The 20,121-nt window shown below is 51.8% G+C and overlaps 1 protein-coding gene across 3 annotated transcripts in view; it reads left to right on the top strand.

Annotated features, from left to right (window-relative positions):
- Nucleotides 1-20,121, top strand: part of WSCD2 (WSC domain containing 2) — a 108,649-nt gene that overhangs the window by 71,336 nt on the left and 17,192 nt on the right. For all 3 annotated transcript variants that reach the window (XM_070627071.1, XM_070627073.1, XM_008533831.2), the window contains 3 exons: nucleotides 2,638-2,822; nucleotides 12,513-12,634; nucleotides 15,468-15,642. In XM_070627071.1, the coding sequence (XP_070483172.1) occupies nucleotides 2,638-2,822; nucleotides 12,513-12,634; nucleotides 15,468-15,642 (482 nt within the window). The remainder of the gene's footprint in view (nucleotides 1-2,637; nucleotides 2,823-12,512; nucleotides 12,635-15,467; nucleotides 15,643-20,121) is intronic.

The following is a 20,121-nucleotide window of genomic DNA, read 5'->3' as shown; positions in this document are numbered from 1 at the left end:
CCGGGGCCCCCCAGGCCTGTTAAATTAGACTCTCTGGGGTCAGGACCCAGGTGTGGCATTTAAAAAATGTCCCCCAGGTGCTTCTAAGGGGGATCCAGGTTAAAGAATCACTAACAGGGGGCTGGCCCCATGGCCGAGTGGTTAAGTTCGCGCGCTCTGCTGCAGGCGGCCCAGTGTTTCGTTGGTTCTAATCCTGGGCGTGGACACGGCACTGCTCATCAAACCACGCTGAGGCAGTGTCCCACATGCCACAACTAGAGGGATCCACAATGAAGAATATACAGCTATGTACTGGGGGGCTCTGGGGAGAAAAAGGGAAAAAAAATTAAAAATCTTAAAAAAAAAAAAAAAAAGAATCACTAACAGGAGGGTTTGCAGGCCGAGCTAAGCCACCTGGGTGTCTGTGTGAGTGTGGTGGAAGCTCTGGGGGTTTTAGGCAATGGAGAGGTGTGATCCATTTTAATTTCTGAAAAAGCCTTCTGGCCAAGGTGACAGCAGTGAGACCCGAGCCAGTAGTCTGGGTCCCTCTCAGGGACGCATGGGTGGCCCTAAGGATATCGAGGCTGCCTCCATTTCCCTTCCTATCCTTAGTTATCCATTGCTGTGTAACAAATCGTCACCAAATTTAGCATCTTCATACAGAAAACACTTATTACCCCACGTGGCTTCTGAATATTAGGAATTGGGAACTGGGGAGTGGGTTAGTCAGGTGATGAGGCCTCTGCATCTCTCAGGAGGTTGCGGTCGAGATGTCAGTGGGGGCTGCAGGCTTCTGAGGCCTTGGCGGGGCCAAGGCATCCTCTTCCAGGACGGGCACTCGCATGGCTGTTGGTTGGCGGCCTCAGGTCCTCCCCACATGGGCCTCTCTCCACGGGCTGCTTGAGGGTCCTCCCAACATGGCGGCTGGTTTCCCCCAGAGAGAGCGATCCGAGGCAGAGAGCAGGGAGGAGGCCCAAACGCATTGCATGACCTAGTCCTGGAAGTCACACAGCATCTCCTCCACCACCTTCTATTCGTGAGAAGTGAGTCACGATTTCCAGCCCACACTCAAGGAGAGGTGAATGACGCTCCAGCTCTCAGAGGAAGGAGTGTCCGAGAATCTGTGAACACGCTTTAAAACCCCACCCCTCCCGACCTGTGGGGTCCCTTGCCCTAATTGTTTTTTCCCTGGCCAAGCAGCTGTTGAACTCCCTTCTGGATGGGTCTCCCTGGGCCTCCATTCTCCTCCGCCTCAGACTTCATCCTTTCTGCCTCAGAGTGACGGACTGCCACTTGCTTTGGAATTGATAACACCCACTGGGCCTTTTCCTTAGAAAGTGCTCCTAGCAGTGCATCCAATTATACAAGAGGGGCGTCTGAGAACCAGGGCTTGAGAGAGACAGGAGGACTGAGACAGACAGGTGGATGAACGAGGCTGGCCCAGCTCCAGGATTTCCGTGGGGTCCAGGCACCAAGATGCCCACTTAGTTCAGGCTGCTCTTGCTGCAGCTGCCCAGGAGACCATGGGGATATTGCTACCCCAAGTAGCCAGGGTGTGTGGAGGCACTAGTGTGGGTGGGTCTGTCTCTCCAGCTGGCCGCCAGGAGTCCAGAGTGAAGATGTGCGCTGACAGCTCCCATTCGTTCTGCCTCGCGTGGCCTGTGTTTTGCAGGCTGCCCCCCGAGGAGCCCTCGTGGTTCTGGAGAATGCCAGAGGCCGCCGTGGGCAAGAGGGCTGAGCAGGGCTGGTCCTACACCCGTCCCTCCGTACCCATCCCCTGGAACCGGAGCAAGCAACGCCCCTTTCATCTGTTTACACGAGTGTCTACTGAGAGTCCTTTTTAGGAAACGATTCCATGGCTCTAAAAAAAAGTTGAAAACCTTGCAGTCCCTGGATTTTTTGTTTGTTTGTTTTAGGGGAGGGAATTTTTTACTTGGCTGGGTATGTGACCTCGGTTTTGCCATCTTCCAAAGGGATACGAGAGTCCACGCCCCCTCCCCTTGCTCCAGCTTCTCTCAAGGGACATAGAGACATCCTTCCTGGGGTGTTTCCTGGAATAAAGGGGCTGGATTCTGGGGCTGTGTTTGGCTCATGGCTCTAAACAGGGAGGAGCAAGAGAGTGGCTTGGGGTGGGAAGACCACAGGATGGAGGGGTGTCAACCATGTGCTGACGGTGTGTACAGCGGTGTGAATATGGACATGGTGTCTGGGTGTGTGTGTGAAGCATGCCATGTGCTGATGGTGTGTACAATGGTGTGAATATGGACATGGTGTCTGGGTGTGTGTGTGAAGCATGCCATGTGCCGATGGTGTGTACGGTGGTGTGAATATGGACATGGTGTCTGGGTGTGTGTGTGAAGCATGCCATGTGCTGATGGTGTGTACGATGGTGTGAATATGGACATGGTGTCTGGGTGTGTGTGTGAAGCATGCCATGTGCTGATGGTGTGTACAGCGGTGTGAATATGGACATGGTGTGTCTGTGTGGGCAGGTGTATGGGGTGTAAGACATCAGCTGGATGAAGGCAGGTGGGTGGTCCCTGGGGGTTCTGGTCCCCAGAGCCCTCCCATCCCCTGGGTCTCCACGCCGGGTGAGTCTCCCTGTCCCTGGGGTCTCCAGGGTGGGACCTGCCCTGGCCTGACAGCAGCCTCCCCCAGGGGTTACCTGTATGCCGGGCTGGAGTTCGGCGCCGAGTGCTACTGCGGCCACAAGATCCAGGCGACAAACGTGAGCGAGGCTGAGTGCGACATGGAGTGCAAGGGCGAGCGGGGCAGCGTGTGCGGTGGCGCCAACCGCCTGTCCGTCTACCGGCTGCAGCTGGCCCAGGAGTCGGCCCGCAGGTGTACGTGAGTCGGCCCCTCTCTGCAGCTCCTCCCTTGGCCTGCTGGCCATGACCCTCGCCCACCTGCATGTCTGCCCTGCACCTTCCATGGCTCCCCATCCCTCCAAGCCCTTGGCTGCCCTCCAAGGCCGCCACAGCCCTGCCCCAGCCTCACCCCCCACTCTACCCCTCACAGGGACTTTTGCTCCAGCTACTTCGACTGCTTCCACGTGCTCTCTGCTCTCCCTCCCCTCCTGAGCTGCCTTCTGGGCCCGTGCACCCCTCTTTCTCACCCGTCTTCCACCTTGACAAACCAACCTAGAGCCTGATTTTCTGAAAGCAGGTTGTCTCTAATGAGGATGATGGGGGTGACAATGACAATGACAACAGCAAACACTCCTTCCTTTTCTAAGTGCGTTATATGGAATAGCACGTGCAAACCTCACAGTGACCCTTGAAATGGACACTATTCTTCCTCTGCTCCCATTTTACCAATGGGGAAACTGAGGCTCGGTGTCACACAGCTTGTAAGCAGCCGAGGGTTCAAGCCAACTGCAGAGCTCACCTCTTGAATGCTCCCATGGAGAGAATTTACCCCTCACTTCTCAGGGATTCAAGCTTGTTGGAAAAAACCTTCAATTTCCAAACTGAGGGAGGGACAGGCATGAACAGGAGAGGATAGGAGCTGGCCCCTCTTCTGTGGACACTGTTCCATTGTCCCCTCTCTGGGTGTCAAATAGCAGTTAATCTCTGTTTAGGGGGAATCTGCTGTGTGCCTGGCACTCTGCTGAGCCCACCGCAGGCCCGATTTCATTTACCGTCACTACTGCCTTCCACGTGGTTACCATTGTTAATTATCTCCATTTTACAGTGAGGAAACTGAGGCTTAATGAATTCAAGTAAACCCGCCCAATGTCACACAGTCTAATTAAAGGTGACCCTCTGACCTACAGAAAGAGCTAATGGGCCTTGACGAAAGATGGAGGCTTGGGTTTCTCCTGGTTACCCTTCTGACGCAGTCCAGAAGCAGGAACAGGAATCCACAGCCACATCACTAACCCTTGGCCCAGCGCTTCCCAAATTTGAATGTGCCAGTGAACCCCGTGTGGATCTTGTTAAAATGCAGATTCTGATTCAGCTGGTCGGGGTGAGATTCTGCGTTTCTATGGAGCTCCCAGGTGATGCTTGGATGCTGGTCCGTGGACCACACTTTGAACAATAAGGCCTTAGACCTCAGCCAAGCTGACAAGCCCCACCCAGGATGTAGGCCTGCCCGCACAGGTGGATTTGGCAGAATGTTAACGCCTGTCTGTAGGCAAGGAGACGCCTCTTCCATGCGAGTGTCATTGTTTATAAAAATTCATTGTCAGTTTGCTTGATAATGTTCTGTTTTCCAAATCCCGAGTTTTGGGAACCCCGTTCAAGATTTGCTCTGCAATGGGGTCAAACACGTTGACCCTTTGCAAAGGGGCTGGTTTCTACAAACGGGTGCACCATCTACCTCCCCAGGTCACCCCAGTTCACCCGGGTCTGAAGGCCTGGCTGGCAGAGGGCAGAGGTGCTGTGTGAAATCCAGGCTGGAGGATGTCCACACAGCAAGTTTCTGGTTTGGCCATTAACATAGTGAGGTTTTAATTTGACAGCAGATTTATCATCCTCACCAGGGATCCCTTTACGCCAATATTTATGTTATTTTGATGGTGACTTTCATCATTGGAAGAGATGGCCTTAGAGTAATGGGTATGCAGAGGGAAAGCAACTGCCACTGAAACGTCTAGTGGATGAGATAATAAGAATTGAGCTGTGTACGTCGTTAGCCAGATATTAGCCAAAACTCCTTCTGGTTCATATTAAGATTGGCTGGGTAATCTGGACATTCTCTCTCTCGTGTGTGTGTGCGCGTGCACACACACACACACACACACACACATACTATTATGTGTGATCAATGGTATAGTGTCATTGTCATGGACCATCAAAGATTTTTCGATCAGCTGAAATATACAAGCCTCGATGCACAAAGACCACTGGATTCTGCTATAATAGGGTGTGTTTTCCCCTCGCAGCAGGGGGAGGGCTGGGCGGTTGCTGGAGAGTGGCCCCTGAGGCTGGCAGGAATGTTTCTGCACCTCCCAGCTTGCCCACCTCTGCAGTAGCAAAATTACCTCACTGGCATTTTGTTCCATCTGAGAAGGGAATCTCTGTGCTTATGTCCAAGAAGGGGAACACATTCATTCCTACTGAGAGTGGAGTCCTGGGTTCTCTAAGTGCACCCAAGTTGTTCTGAATCATCACTGAAGAAGGGTTGAAGCTTGGGAACCTTCAGCTGGAGACTAGAAGAAAATCTAAGCCCTATTAACCTCAAGGTTACTATGGCTGAGATAAGATTGGAGGTCACTTGGATAAGGAGGTGGATGGTTGACAATGTGTCACTTTGGGACTCTTGGTGAGCTCCCAGTTGGCAACATGGTATACGGAGAGAACATGGGGACCATTCATTGAACCAAAACCCTTAGTGGCCTCCCACGTGGATTAGGCTCGGAGAGGATGGATGGAGAATAAAGCAGAGCCCCTGCCCTCGAGGAGCTCACCATCTGGTGGAGAAAGAGACTCAGGACCAGTGGAATCTGTTCCAGCATGGGGGGTACGTACAGGGGGCTCTGTTTGCAGGAGCCAAGGGAGCAACATTTACACTGAATCTCATCCTAAGGAGATTTCCAGGAGAAAGGAGGAACATAGACTCCAGCCATGAGCAAAAGAAATCCAGTCCAGCAAATGCCATGTGTTGAATCTCCTGTTGGAAGCACCCTCCTCACTGATGCCCCATTTTACAGTTTTACAAACTGAGGCTCACAGAGCAGGAGTGGTTAAATTGACCAGCCCTCAGGGAGGCTCCACAGAGCAGGGCTGTTTGGTTAGGGCCTTGAGGATGCCTAGGACTTTGCCTGATGTAGAAAAGGAGTCTATCCAGACTCAAGACAAGTCACCAAGGGGTTGGAGAGAAATCTAGGCAAAGGAATAGAGTGTGCAGGAGCCTAGAGGCAATTGCAGGAAACAATAGGCAGGCATGGTTTTCCCAAAGTCACAGTGCTTCTTATGGTCTGAGCACGGCTGGGACCCAGTCTCTGACTTCTAATCTAGGTGCTTCCTTGCTACAGTGCTATAGACCCCTTGACTTCTTGTATTGGATTCTGAGCCCCATCTCCTCTCTTTTGGGGGAATTCCTTGGCTCCAGCTTAACGCCTTCCTTCCCTGACCCCCGATCTCTCCTTCTGCCTTGTTTCCTGACTCTAAGCAACAAGGAATCTCCAGTGTCTCTGCTCCGACCCGGTGGCATCCTTGGCTTCCAGTTCCTGGGATCTGATTTATACACAAATAAATCAGAAAGGGAGGCCTTTCAAGGTACCGGCACATGACACTAGCATGTACTACATCAGGCAGAGAAATGGGAAACACTCCGGGAAACAGGTATGGGGAAACCAGATTCCATTTGTAGAGTCATTAGTTCATATCAACACGGTGTCCTAATTATGTTTACCTGAGCAGTGTCACAGAACTCTTAATGATTATGAAGATCCAAAGGAGGCTCATTGGCTCCCAAGCACCTCGCTGGTGAGGCATCCGCCTTGCGTAGGGAGCCATCCTACGTGTTTCTGAGGCGATGGAATTCTCCCACAGTAATGAAGGCATTAAAAGCTTGGCAGAGCAAAGGTCTGCAGGCACCCTGCTATTCTGCCTTGACTCAGGCTCTCGGTCACATGGACTCTTTGCCCTTGTTACAAAAGAACCGAGAAATGAACTTCCTTCTTGCTTGGAATACATTTTTCACAGCAGTTTGCTAAATGTGTCGACAAGTGTAGCTCTCCTCCCAGGGGCAGAGGCCTGCTGGTGATTTGAGAACATTATGGCTTTATAGGATGTTGCAAGAAATTTCATTTGCCTGAAAGATTCTTGCAAGATCTGCGTCTCAAGGTTCATTAGACCCGCACTGAACGCGTACAAGTCATCCGGAGGGTGGCTGTCCATGGTTCTGACCTTCCTTTAGGGCCACCGAGCCCCCAGGACTGCAGCCAGGCCTCTCCCAGGGTTCAGCACTTTTCCTCTTGTTTTTTCTTCTCTATCTTGTTCAAAGTATTATGAAGCTTACATTATCACTGAAAAAAAAATACATCCTTGACTCATGCTTCACAATTTACATAGTGGATTTTGTGTACTGCTATCTGGCCATTTTTTGTCTTGGAAAGTTAGAAGAGGAGTTTTGTGCGATACTTGTGTTTCATGCTCACAGATGCTCCATTCTAACCACTTCTGCTGGAGGGGAGCCTCCAATGATGGTGAAAAGTCTCATTGGACGGACAGACCACGTCTAGCTCCTTCTCTGCTGGGCCTAGAGGCCTCTCCTTTCCCTTGATACATGCCTGGGATCCCTGAATTTCATAATTCATATGGGCCTTCATGAGTTCTGCTGTGTAGGGCCAAGAAATGATAGCTAGAAAATTTTCCTTCTGCTACATGATGGTGGGGGAGAATTGGTTTACTCTTTTCCCCTAAACAAAATCCAGGAAGGCTATGGGAGCAATGTAGCTTTTGAAATCAGGCAGACACGGTTTCTAGCCCAACTCTGTCACTTACTCACTGGGTTGACTTTGGCCAGCCACTTGTTTTCTGAGCCTCAAGTGCTTCATCTGTAAAATGGGGACAATTCCAACCTTTAAAGACTGCCATGACCACCAAGTGAGATAAAATCGAGAGAGCACGTGACACAGTGCCTGTTACAGAGTACCTGTGATGCTCCCTTCTTCCAAAAATCAACACTCGTCAGTTGACTCTGCGCAGCACCCAGTTCAAGCTACTGGAAATTCCAACAGCCTTTGGTGATGCCTAAAAATAGCTGGTTTGAATTCTCCTCGGAGAGTTAGGCTTTTTGTGTGATTCAATCTGTCTTTGATTCTAGGGAGCCGTTAGCAGCTCCCAGCTCACTGCCTTTCCTCCTCGCCGGCATCTTTAATGCAGTGGAGCTTGGCCTAATTACCTGGGGGGGTGGTGGCCTCTTTCAAACCAAGGAGAACTCTTCCACGCCTGGCTTTAAGCTGATGCCTGGTGACATTTACCTCATTTTTGTGAAGCCCCAGAACAAAGAGATGACAGGACTTCACAGATACTTGTAGCTGGTTCCGGGCTGTTCTTCCTCTGCCCCCAGCAAAGAGAGTTGATGAACAGTTGCTCTGCTCACCTCTTGCTAGTAAAAACCCCAAGCTGCTGAGGTCGTGCACCCTCCCAGCTGGCCTGGCAATGAAGAGCTGACATTATCAGAATGTGGGACATGGGCCTTTGTGATCCTTGGACCCCTACTGTGGGGCCTGAGAGGGTTTCTGGGAAATTCAGGTGGCTGGCATGGGGTCTCTGGGGCCCAATCACGTTAGGATGGGGCAGGCCTCCCGCAGAATAGCAGAGAGGTGGGAAACTAGGGTGCCATGTCAGACAAGATTGGGGCCAGATCCCAACTCTGCTCCTTACTTGCCGTGTGACCTTGAAGAGCAATCGAATCTTGTTACATCTCAAGATCTCTGCCGGCAAAACAGGATAATAGTATGGGTTGCTGTGAGGGTTAATTGAGAAACAATAAATGTAACACACTTAGCATTGATGACAGACAGTAAATCGCTGATGTTATTTCCGTTGTCGTCATTCTTTAGTAAGCGTTAGTCAGTAGGAAGACACTACCCAGGGTTGTGGCTATTGTCCATGGGCTGTGCACTGCACAACTCCAGGGGGCGCCATTCTCACAGACTATGGTCTGTGAAGAGCAGTGGGCTTGAGCTCCATGCTGGATTTCCCTGTGGATTAAACACACCCCAAGATCCAAGATGTTGTAAGTTGGGCTCCCCCAGAGACAAGGATGTAAGCCTTGGTTTGCTTGGGAGGTGACCCCAGGGTGCACCTGTAGGGGAGTGGAGTAGGGGGGCAGGGAAGAGAAGGAGCCAATACAAGCTCCTTTACAAAGAAGGTCATCACTGAGGACGGCTGAAGCTTAATCCCACTGGGGAACCCTGGGAGATGGTGGAGAATGTGCTTCAGAGGTGTCCTGCCAGAAGGGCAGGAAGCTGCAGTATTCATCCTCCCGCCGTCTCCCATCGTAGGCTGAGGGTGGCTCCCAGGGAGATTAACTCTTTGTAAGGTCCAGCCTGTCCCTCACAGGCCCCAAGGCAGCATCCTGGGTATTTACTGTAGGTCACTGTCAGCCTAGGCTTGAATGGTGAGTGCCAGGAGCATCTTCATGGGGCACTGACAGCTCCTGCCATGTAGGATCTCACCACCCTTCACATATCACAGACAAGTGATGGAGAAAGGAGCAAGAAGAGACATTCACTGAGTCCTAGTTAGGTCTCGGGCCCTGTAAATGCCATCGCATGGACTCCCAGCCCAACCATGCAGGGCAGATATGAAGATCCCCATTTACAGATGAGGAAACCAAGCCTCAGGAAGTGAAGACATTTGCCCAAGGACACGTGGCTAAGGAAGTGGCTGAGCCAGGTCTGTCTGAATTTCAAGCCTTTTCCCTTCCTGCTGGACACCAGAGCTTTTTGCAAAGAGGAAGGCATCTGCCTATTGCCATGGAAATCCAAAATTCTTTGTATCACAAAAGAGTGTTAGGAAGGTTGAGGCTAGTGAGAGGATTAGATGTCTTGGCTACTGTGCATATTCTCAGTATTCTGATCACCAAGCCACAACAGAGAGCAACCTGCAGAGAGCGATGACCCCCAAGCCGATCCCCAGATCTCTGGGGGGTCCAACCTTCCTGCTGGACATCACGAAGGCCTCTGTGACCATGTGGTTTCCCCCCAAAGGCAGACTGGGCAAGACTGTGAGGAGACCCCACATCCAACAGGTTAACTGCTCCTGGAACTGACTTCCCAAGCCCGTTCCTCTCCCCGCACACCTTGACCAGAGAGACTCACGGCAATAGCTCCTGATCGCTCTCTGGCCCTTCAAGGCCTCTGACAACCTCACCTTCTTTGGTGTTCAGGGCATTGACCTCAGCCCTCCTCTCTAAGCTCAGAGGGTCAGGGACTCGTTAGCAGATGCTTAAATGTCAAAGCGAGACCAAGCTCAGCGGAGCTGGGCTTACAGAGTCTGCCTTCCCCTTCCCACCCTTGCAGTCTGGCCTCCTGATGTCCAGCAGGCAGGAGAAAATCACGTGGAAAGAGGCCAAGGAAGGATTCGACTCTCTCCTCCTCCTCTCTTCCGGTTAAGCCTAAGGGCAGGTGGCACGGAGACAGACAGATCCACAGGCCCTTGCCTGCCCCTTCCACTGTACTCACAGCTCACCAGCCTCATGAATTCATGTTCATCTCTGAATGGTCCACCCAATATTCATGCCTCCCTTTTAGAGAAGAGAACACTGAGGCTCCAGAAGGAGAGGAAACTTGCCTAAGGCCAATGGTGAGAAAGAGCAGAGCTGCCTGTGGGCATTTGACTGGTGAAGACACTGCGTTCCGGGGAGGAGAAGCCAAGGCGGGACTGGAGTTCTCGTGTCTGCTGGCTGCTTTGCGATGTCTCTGACATTCTTGGGTGGCCTTCTCCTCTATCCTCCCAGTACCCAGGGCACTCTTTCATTGTGGCCCTTATTATTATTAATGTATTCATGTCAGTGTTAATAATACTGATAATCGTGGGCAATTATTGACTGTCTACAATGGGCCCAACCCCGGGACGGATGCCTCATGCTTTTGTAGCTCAGTCTTGGGGTGTGTGCACAGAAGGTGGGTAGGAATTACCCAAAAGGGAAGAGGGGTCCCAGGCAGCTGCCATGGTGAGGGCGAGGAGGGAGGGGAGGGGAGGTACATAGTGTGATGGGTGAATACAAATAGTTTGATAGTGTTGGATGGTGAAAGGGGTGAGGGCTGGGGGTGTGAGGCAGGAGGCGCAGCCAGGACTGGACCCGGCAAAGCCCCTGGAATGCCCTTCTGAGAACTGTGCACGTTATCCTGCAGGCAATGGGCAGGGGGCCACAATTAAATATATGTATTAAGAGACTTATTTAAGGAATTGGCTCATGCAATTGTGGAAGCTGGGAAGCCTGAAAGCTGTAGGGCAGGCCAGCAGGCTGGAAACTCAGGCAAGATTTAATGCTGTAGTCTTGAAGCAGAATTCTTTCCTCTCTGGGAAACCCCAGCTTTCGCTCTTCAGGCCTTCACCTGATTGGATGAGGCCCACCCATATTATCAAGGGTAATCTCCTTTAAGTCTCCTTAAAGTCAACTAATTGTAGATATTAATCACACCTACAAAATGCCTTCACAGCAACACCTAGACCAACATTTGACCAAACAACTGGGCACCATAGCCTGGCAAGTTGATACAAAACTCAGAGATAATCATGGTTGTTAACATGTTGGTGTATGTCTCTCTAGAGATTTATATTGGGAGATAACTTTTGTATAAAACTGACATTTTATAATACGTGGAGTTTATATGCTCAGTTTTTATTTAACATCGTGTCTTGAACACATCTTCAGCTCTCCACAGTAACCTTGCACACCATTATTTTTGACAGGGGCGTAGAATCCCATTGTGTTGACATTCTGTGCTTTATTTGTCCAATACTTCTTTGATGGGCACCTGGGTTGCTTCCAGTCTCTCACGTGTTAATTTAAATGAATGCTGCAATGAGCATCCTTATTGATAAACCTTTGTGTCCCTCTGCAGTGGATGCGATGGGTGCCCACCCAATTCCCCTTTTCTGCAGCGACTGTTGGTGGCCAGTGGTCACATCTGCCCTTTGTGTGAAAAATGACCCTTGGCCCAACGGGAGCAGCCTCTCCCTGGACGTTATGTCCCACAGCCAATAACTGACAGACATTGGGGAGGGGGTCACACAGGGCCAAACCCCTTTCCTTAAAGTGATGCCAACCTTGTGGTGCAATTTACACTCCAGGCTGGAGGCGGGCCCCCGCTGAGGTCTCCTGCTTGCTTAGCTCCGCCCCTGCCCTGTCAGGCTTTCCCCTCTTCCTGAGAGCACACCCTCTGCAGAACGCTGTCTCAGGTTCTGCTTCCAGGAAACCAGCCTAAGACAACTCCTCTGGGTATTTTGTGGAGGGGCGACTTCTGTGGATGGGAGAGCAGTGCCTCCAAATTTTCTATTGTGCAACTGGGATATTTCCAGATGAGGTTATCCTAATGGAAGTCCCTCCGACAGATCAGTCCCTTCTAGCCTGCAGGTGCTCAGCCCGGAGTGAGCAGAGACTCCTGTGGCCCAGAGTGTCCCCCTAATGTCCAGGACAATGGGAGGACAAGGGGCACCTTGGTGCTGTGAGGAGTGACAGGACAGCCCTGGGCCTTTGTCTTTCTTCAATGCTCAAACGCTCAGCCCTCTCCTGACGAGACCATGAGAACCCTCCACGGCATGTCATTTCCCTGAATGGGGAGCTGTCACCGTTGATAATAAGGAAGCAAGACATAGGAATGCTGACCAAGAAAAGGGGATGATGTGGCCCGGAAAGAACATCTAGTGACCTGGATGGTTGACAAAGATGCCAGGGTTGAGCAGACCATTCTTTGAATTATCCAGCTCATGAGTCTCCACTTTGGTTCACTGTGTGACCTTGGACAAGACTCTTGCCCTCTCTGGGCTTCAACTTGCAAGTGCTTCCTTCAGAAGGTGGTTCTCCCAGCCTAGCTCTGACTGTTCCTTCTCCCTCTGGCTCTCCAGATGGAAGTGCCGTCTTCCGAGGCTGCTTCCGCAGACCCAACAACCTCTCCCTGGCCTTGCCTGTGACGGCCGCCATGCCGAACATGTCCGTGGACAAGTGCGTGGACCTCTGCACAGAGAAGGTGAGCCCAGGGTCCTGCTCACAGAACTCCAGGGAGGGGTGGGGTGGAACCGCTGAAAGAATGGGATGCTTGTCTGGAGAAGCCATTGCCGGGATGAGGGAGGTCATCACTGTGATCTGTGACGTGGGAGAGGGATGCGACCGTTTCCCGTGGATCTAAGGTGCAGGAGTTACACAGGGTCAATTGCTTTCCCTTTGAGGCAGTATGTAAGGAATTTTCAGGGATTAAGGTAACATTTGAATGGGGCCTAGAAGCATGAGTAGAAGATTGTGAGTAAGGACAAGGACAATCCCACCTTGGGACAGAGTGAGTTCCCCATCACTGGAGGTGTGCAAGCAGAGGCAGGGCAGGCGTGGCGTCCAGAACTTCTGGCATGGAATAGCAGTTGGACTGGCTCATCTATGGGTCCTTTCTCAGCCTGAGATCCTTGATGGCTGACTGTTTACCCTTCCTCCCTAGCCAGACAGTGAACTCCACAAGATTGGGGGCTGTGCCTTAAATATTTTGTGCCCCCTCAATACCCAGCACAGAGCTAGGCACATTACTGGCACTCAGTGATGTCTGAGGAGCTCCATCCTTCATCCAAGACGAGCTAATGGCACGAGGGTCCAATCCCCGCCCACCACAAGAAGGCGGTTGCCCATTTCTTTCATCCACTCAGCCAGCATTTAATGAGAACCTCCTTTGTGCCAGACCCTGTGCTCCGTGCTGGGGATGCAAAGTCAACAAGATATGGTCTGTATCCTCAAGGACACCGGCATTTGCTGGGGGCCTGCCTTGTGGCTCCTCCTGGGTGCTCAGCCTGCACCCCAACACCTGAACGCCCCCACCCGCTCTGAGTCATCCTGCTTGGCCGTTCCTCTCATTGAGGCTTAGAATCCCTGGAGGATCCCTCAGGAAGACGGAGAGGCTGCAGCATCCCAGAGGCTGCTGCTTCCTGAGCACGTCCTCTGTGCAGCCCTCCGCGCCACGGGTCACACAGCTTACTTTTCACTGCAAGGCTAGGAGTTGGGAATTCTCATCGCCATCTCACAGATGACAAAATCAAGGCTCCGACAGCAGAGTCTCTCACCCAAACTCGCAGGATAGGCAAGCGGCAGAGCTGGGACTGACTCCAAATCTATGCTCTTAATTTCTGAGTCACCCTAGAGACCCCACAGAGAGGCTTCCAAGAGCCATTCCAGGGCAGCCAGGTGACCTCAAGTCATCAAGCATTTCCTGAGTGCTTGCTCTGCTCCTAAGAGGCGTCCTGGAAGGCTGGTGAGATTAAAGGAAGTTTGACCATCATTTGGTCCCCCTCTCTCGGGCAGGAATCCCCCCATGGCATCCCCTCCAGGTGGACATTCCTCACTCTCTGAGGCCCCTGAGGGCCTTGGAGGAACCTACAGATCAGCTGGAGGTGGGGGACAAACACACACGCGACAGCGAGGTCAAGGGGCAAACCAGTGTAAGAAAGGGTGGAGCTGTACACAGGACTGGAAGGAAGTGAAGGTGTGTGGGTGGGCAGGAGGAGGAAGAGGAGAGGAAGGCCCCCCTGAAAACTTCCGTCTTCCAGTTTATTCTGATCCCCTAGGGGCCAAAGGAGTGAAACTGAGGGGATTACTAGGCAGGGGCACAGAGTGGCTTGTGCCAAGTGGCAGAGGGTCTGAGGCTTACAGTGTCAGAGAAGGCTCCCATATGTGTCACCACTTAGAAAACGTCCTCAGTCATGGCCCAGGCTGACCCACCTGAGTCTCGGCTTCTCTCTCTGCTCTGCAGCGAGGAGCTACAGTTCATACTCATTATCTGTTAGGAAAGAAACCAAACCCACCGTGGCAAAGCTCACAGATCCAGCCACGTAGGCACGACCTTGGTTTGTTACCAGATTATTCCTGGACCAGCCACCAGGGAGAATTCAGGGCTGTGGGCTCGGAATAGAAGCAGAGTGGACGAGGGACATTCCATTGCCCTCCAGACCTCAGGTCCATCCTGCTCCCATTTGGCTGTTCCATAGGACACATAAACCAATCGCGAGCAGCTCTGCCAACCAAGAATGTGCATACATGTAGGTATCAATATCCTCCTCAGCTTCAAAGAACGAAGTCACACAGCTTTTCCCAGAGCGTGGGCTTCATATCGCCATCAGACCTGGGGGCATTTGCCATGGCACGATGTGTGACCGGGAGAAAGGCATTTCTTCTTCAGTTTTCTTTCAAGTCCTCCAGGAGAAAGATTCATCTCAGTGCTAAAGTGTCTCTCCCACCTCTCTACCCTCAATTCATCTCCCTTTTGCAGGAAAAATGGACCCAACCCCAGGCTCCGAGTCTTGGCAGGCAGAGTGCCTGGTTAGAATTTAATGACGTTGGTTTCTACAGTATTTGCCGTTACCGTATGGAAATGTACGGAAGTGCTGGTTCTCCACAAGCACTACTTTGGGGAGTGATATCAAGTTCCCTTTAAAATTTAAGTTTCAAAAAGGCGAGTTGACTTAAAGGAAATGAATAAATAATAGTACAGGAAAACAGAAAAGAAAATGGTAACTAAGTGAGGCAATGGATAGGTTGATTAGCTCGATTGTGGAGATTCATTCACAGTGCATACATATATCAAAACATCAAGCTGTGCACCTTAAATATATGCAACTTTTATTTGTCAATTAGACTTCAATAAAGCTGGAAAATATAAAAGCACAGGGTGTACATGGATGGGGCAAAATCATAGAAGTAGGGTTCACTCATGAAGTCTGGGGACCCCAGGTCTGGGAGAGCGATGGAGAAGGGAATAAGGGGATGCATTTGGAGTCCGGGCAGTCCCAGGATGTAGTGACTCTCTTCCTGTCCCACTCTGTCCCCAGGAGTACCCGCTGGCGGCCCTTGCGGGCACTGCCTGCCACTGTGGGTTCCCCACCACGCGATTTCCCCTCCACGAGAGAGAGGATGAGCAGCTCTGTGCCCAGAAGTGCAGCGCAGAGGAGTTCGAGAGCTGTGGGACCCCCAGTTACTTCATCGTGTACCAGACGCAGGTCCAAGGTGAGCCAGCCTCCCCCAGATGGTCTCCCGATGGCCTCCCTCCCAGAGGTGCCCTGGTCAGTCCATTCCATACAGCGCCTACTGTGCATGCCAGAGGGCAGAGGGCAGGCCTGGTGAACTTGGCTAGATTAGAGATCCTGGACGGGCAACATGGAGGGCCCCAGGCCAGGGGCAGGGGGTTCTAAAGACCCTCATCTCCATCCCTCATACTGAGGACCCCCTTGGTGGCTCTTTCCGTATAATGGAGGCAGCGAGGCTGAGTGGGAAGACATCGGGCTGGGAGTGGGAGGCCTGGGGTCTCCAACATTGATGCCCTGCATAATCCTGGACAAGTCGCTTCCCTTTCTGGTCTCAGTTTCTCCATCTGTAAAACACAGCTGTCGATTGTTGATCTCCAAAGACCCTTCCAGTTCTAGGCTTCTGGAAATCGGTCTATAGTCTCTTCTTCTCTTTCTCTGGCCACTCCTCCTTTCCTCCTCTAGCCTTCCTTTTCTAATGGAACCCACACTTAGTGTAGATCTCCTCTTCCGTCTCTTGGGACTGTGATGATGACGATGATGATGATGGTGGTGATGGTGGTGGTGGAGCTGGGGTTGCCGGTGGCACTCAGGGTTTCTCAAGGCCGTTCTTTGTGCTAGACTCAGGGTCAAGTCCTTCGTTTGCGTTTTCTTGCTGAATCCCCTCAGCTCTCCTCTGAAGCGGGAACCGTCCTTGTGCCCACTTCACAGGAAGGGAAACTGAGACTTAGAGCAGTTAAGGAACTTGCCTGAGGTCATGCCATTTATAAAATTTCTGGATGGAAACCTTTTCTCCTGACTGAGGCGTCACAGAAGGCGAGTGACACCTGGAGAGGTCCCGTGCTGGGACACTCAGCCCAAAGGAAATCCCTGAAGGGCTCCCAATATCTAAGCACGCTGACCACCTACTATGCACCAGTCTTATGCCAAGCCTCATCTCGTGTAAGGATGTGAAGCCCACAGTAAGCCTACGATCAGGGCAATATCATCCCCGTTTTACAGGGTGGGAGAAGCAACACCCAGAGGGATTCGGAAGTGGCCACAATTACACATCTACAAGACTGATTTGCTTTCATGTCTCTGACTCCGAAGTGCCAGTAGAAACCTTTGCCCACAGTGGGAAGAACCCTCCCCACACCCCTTGCAGCCTGGAGAGCCAACTAAACACCACTGGGCTAGACCGCCTCTTCATCTCCCAAGAACCAGGCCATGACGTATGGTTGGGCAGGTTGGGCACTGCACAGGCCAAACCTACAGAAACGTGTTTAGCAAGCGTGGCCCTGGGCTGAGTTTCCACTCCAGCGAGGAAGCATGAGCATTTGCTGGTTTTCGGGAAGTGTTGCTGAGTCTGTGCCAATCTGCGCTGCCCCAGCCTGCGGGGAGGGTCACACACAGATTAATTATCCCATGACCATGAACGGCTCAGATGTGGGCGAAACAGACGCTGGAGCCTTCACCACAGCAGACAAAGAGCCCTAATTGATGACTTTGCTCCTTCCCAGTGTCCCGCCCCCGGGCCACGACTGCTCTTCAATTTTTCCATGTCCTGCTTGCAGTCCCTACATGCTGGGGAGGTTAGAGGCTACATGCTGGTCAGGCTGCCTAGAGCCTGGTCCACCATGGCTGGCATTTATTAAGCACCTACTATGTGCCAAGTCCTGATGCTCCTGCCGGGAACCAAATAATTATTGAGCACCTACTGTGTGCCAGGTACTGTCTAAGCCCTTTAGGCTGAATTAACTCGTCGAGTCCACACAACAGTCCAATGACACAGGTGCTGTTATTATTACCATTTGACAAATGAGGCAACTCGGCACAGAGAGGTTGAGTACCTTGGCCAGAGTCACACAGCTGGGACAGGGCAGAGCTGGGATTCGAACCCCAGGCAATCTGGGTCCTGCGCTCTTAACCACAGCTTCTCGACATCCATTGCAAATACTTCACACACATTATCCATTTAATCCCGTAAGGTTTATTAGCCCCATTCTGCAGGTAGGAAACCGAGGTTCAGAGAGGTGAAGAGCCTTGTTCAATGTCACACAGCTCGGCCATGACAACTCTGGATGGAAAGCCAGGTCTGTCTGACTCCAAAGCTATAGACAATACCGCCTCCAGCATCTGCTCCGATTTATGGAGCTTAAGCACAAATAAACTTTCCTTTTAGTGCTGAAAAAACATCCTTTACGTCAAAATTGGTCTTGGCCTCCCAGGAAGTCTTTGAATGGAGAATTCTGTTTTCTGAGGAAATTGAGAGGCCAAGTTCTTTCTCCCTCCCAACATGTTACTGTGAAAAAATGTCAAACCTCCAGAAAAAATTGAAAGAATGACCCAGTGCACACCATATACTCAGCCCATAGACTGCCCGTTGGCCAGCCTCTGTTATGTTTACCACACACCCCTCTCCGTTTCTCCATCCCACCATCCTTCTTATTTTCTGCAGCATTTCAAAGCAAGTTGCAAACATCGTTACCCTTTGGCGTGCATATCATAAATGATAATTCAATATTTGCATTTGATATTTTGAAGTAACATTGACATAGAGCGAAATGTACAAATTTGAAGTGTACTATTTCATGACACCCGGGTGAGCCCCACCCCTATCGAAATATAAAACATAACATACCAGAAAGGTCTCCATCTAGGCTCTTTTTTGCAGTGTGTTCCATGAAAACCATTCCCAGACCAAACAAAGACCGGGTTTATTTTTCCCAAAGTCTGCTCTCCTCGGAACAGATTAAGCGTGGCATGCTGGGAGACCGGAGTTGGGCCTCTGTCTGTAGCAACAATATAATTGATTGACACTGACGGTGCATGAGTCCTGTGCTGACACTCACCGTGCCTCCTCCACTTGACCCTCCTAACAACCCCGGGACGTGATCGCTGTCCACAGTCCCATTTTGCAGATGAGGAAACTGAGGCTCAGATCCACCATTTTTCCGAGGTCACCCAGCACACAGGTGGCAGAATTGGAATTTAACTGGAGGACTTCAGACTTTTCCCTGGGAGGGCTGGTGTGAGAATTCAGCGCAGGTCCTGGGAAGATTTCAATAGCGGCAGGTAATGCAGCACAGGAAAGAGCCCTGTAAAGTCTTGGAAGGAATTAGGAGAAGGGGGTGTGACAGGCGGTCTTAGAGGGTGCTGCGTGGTCAGGCGAGATGAGGCTGGGCTGAACACTGGGTGGTCACTGGCGACTTTAGCAGGAGCTGGTGCGGTGCAGGGCGGAGCCCAGAGAGGTGAGAGTTGGGAGCCAGGAGAAGGAGGAAACGGAAAGGGGTGTGGACACGTGTGCCAGGAGGGTGGCTGAATGGGGTGAGGGCAGAGAGGGCTGCTGGAGGGAGATGTTGTAAGCGATGGAGCTCTTTGTTCATGTTTGAATGCTAATGAGATGGAGCCCACTGAGAGACAGGGAAGATGCAGGGGGCATGGATGGAGCAAGGAGCTTAGGGAGGAGGAAGGAGGTGGTAGGAAGCCACAAGAGCAGGGGGCGGCCCCTTCCTCCTAGAAGTGGGAGGGGAGGAGAAGAGGATGTGCAGAGCAGCCTCGTGAGCTCAGGGGGCAGGAGATCCAGGGAGGGGAGGGAGGTCTGCCTGCCGTCCCTTCACGGGAAATAAGGGCTGGGGTCATCGGCCCAGAGAGAAGAAGACGGGTTGGGATTGAAAACCCAGGACTCTCTCTTCCTTTTCCACTGCGGAGCTCGCTCTGCTGGGCCTTCCCTCAGCTTCCCCTACGTGTGCAGGGAGTAGAAGAAATCACCACCGTGCCTTCTCAGCTCCAGGACGGATGCAGTGGGAGGGGCTGAGGCACACGCTTCCCATTAGCTCTGTCCGGAGTGGCATCCTGACGGCTCTGTAAAGCCAGAGAAACAGGAGTATCAGCATGGTACTCACCTGTGCCCACCATTTTCACAGATGGGGATGTCAAGGGCTAGAGAAAAATAGTAACTACCCTCTTGAGCGCTTTGGTGTATTAACATATTACATGCATTATTTCATTTAATCCTTACAAGAGTCCTACAATTTAGATATTGTTGTTCTCCACCCATCTATCCACACACCATTGCATCCATCCTTCCACCCATGCATCCTTCCATCCACCCATCTATCACCCACCCATTCACCCACCCGCCTACCCATCCATCCATCTAGCTACCCATCCACCCACCCACCTACCCATCCATCCATCTAACCACCCATTCAGCCACCCGCCTACCCATCCATCCGTGTAACCACCACCCACCCATCTCCCCATCCATCCGTCTCTCTGAGCAACATATATTACAGTACGCATTACACACAGTAATGGTAGCCCAGGGAGTGCGGGGAGGGAGGGAGGAAGTACCAGTTCTAGAAGCAGTCCACCTGGCAAAGGCAGGTAGGGGGCAGTGAGGCCGAGGGAAGAGCACGCCTGAAGGTGCTGGGGCAGGAAGGAGCAGAGCACATGTGAGGAAGGGAAGGGACACCGG

Source organism: Equus przewalskii, chromosome 7, assembly GCF_037783145.1.
Source record: "Equus przewalskii isolate Varuska chromosome 7, EquPr2, whole genome shotgun sequence".
Lineage (NCBI taxonomy): Eukaryota > Metazoa > Chordata > Mammalia > Perissodactyla > Equidae > Equus > Equus przewalskii.
This window is presented reverse-complemented; position numbering and strand designations above follow the sequence as displayed.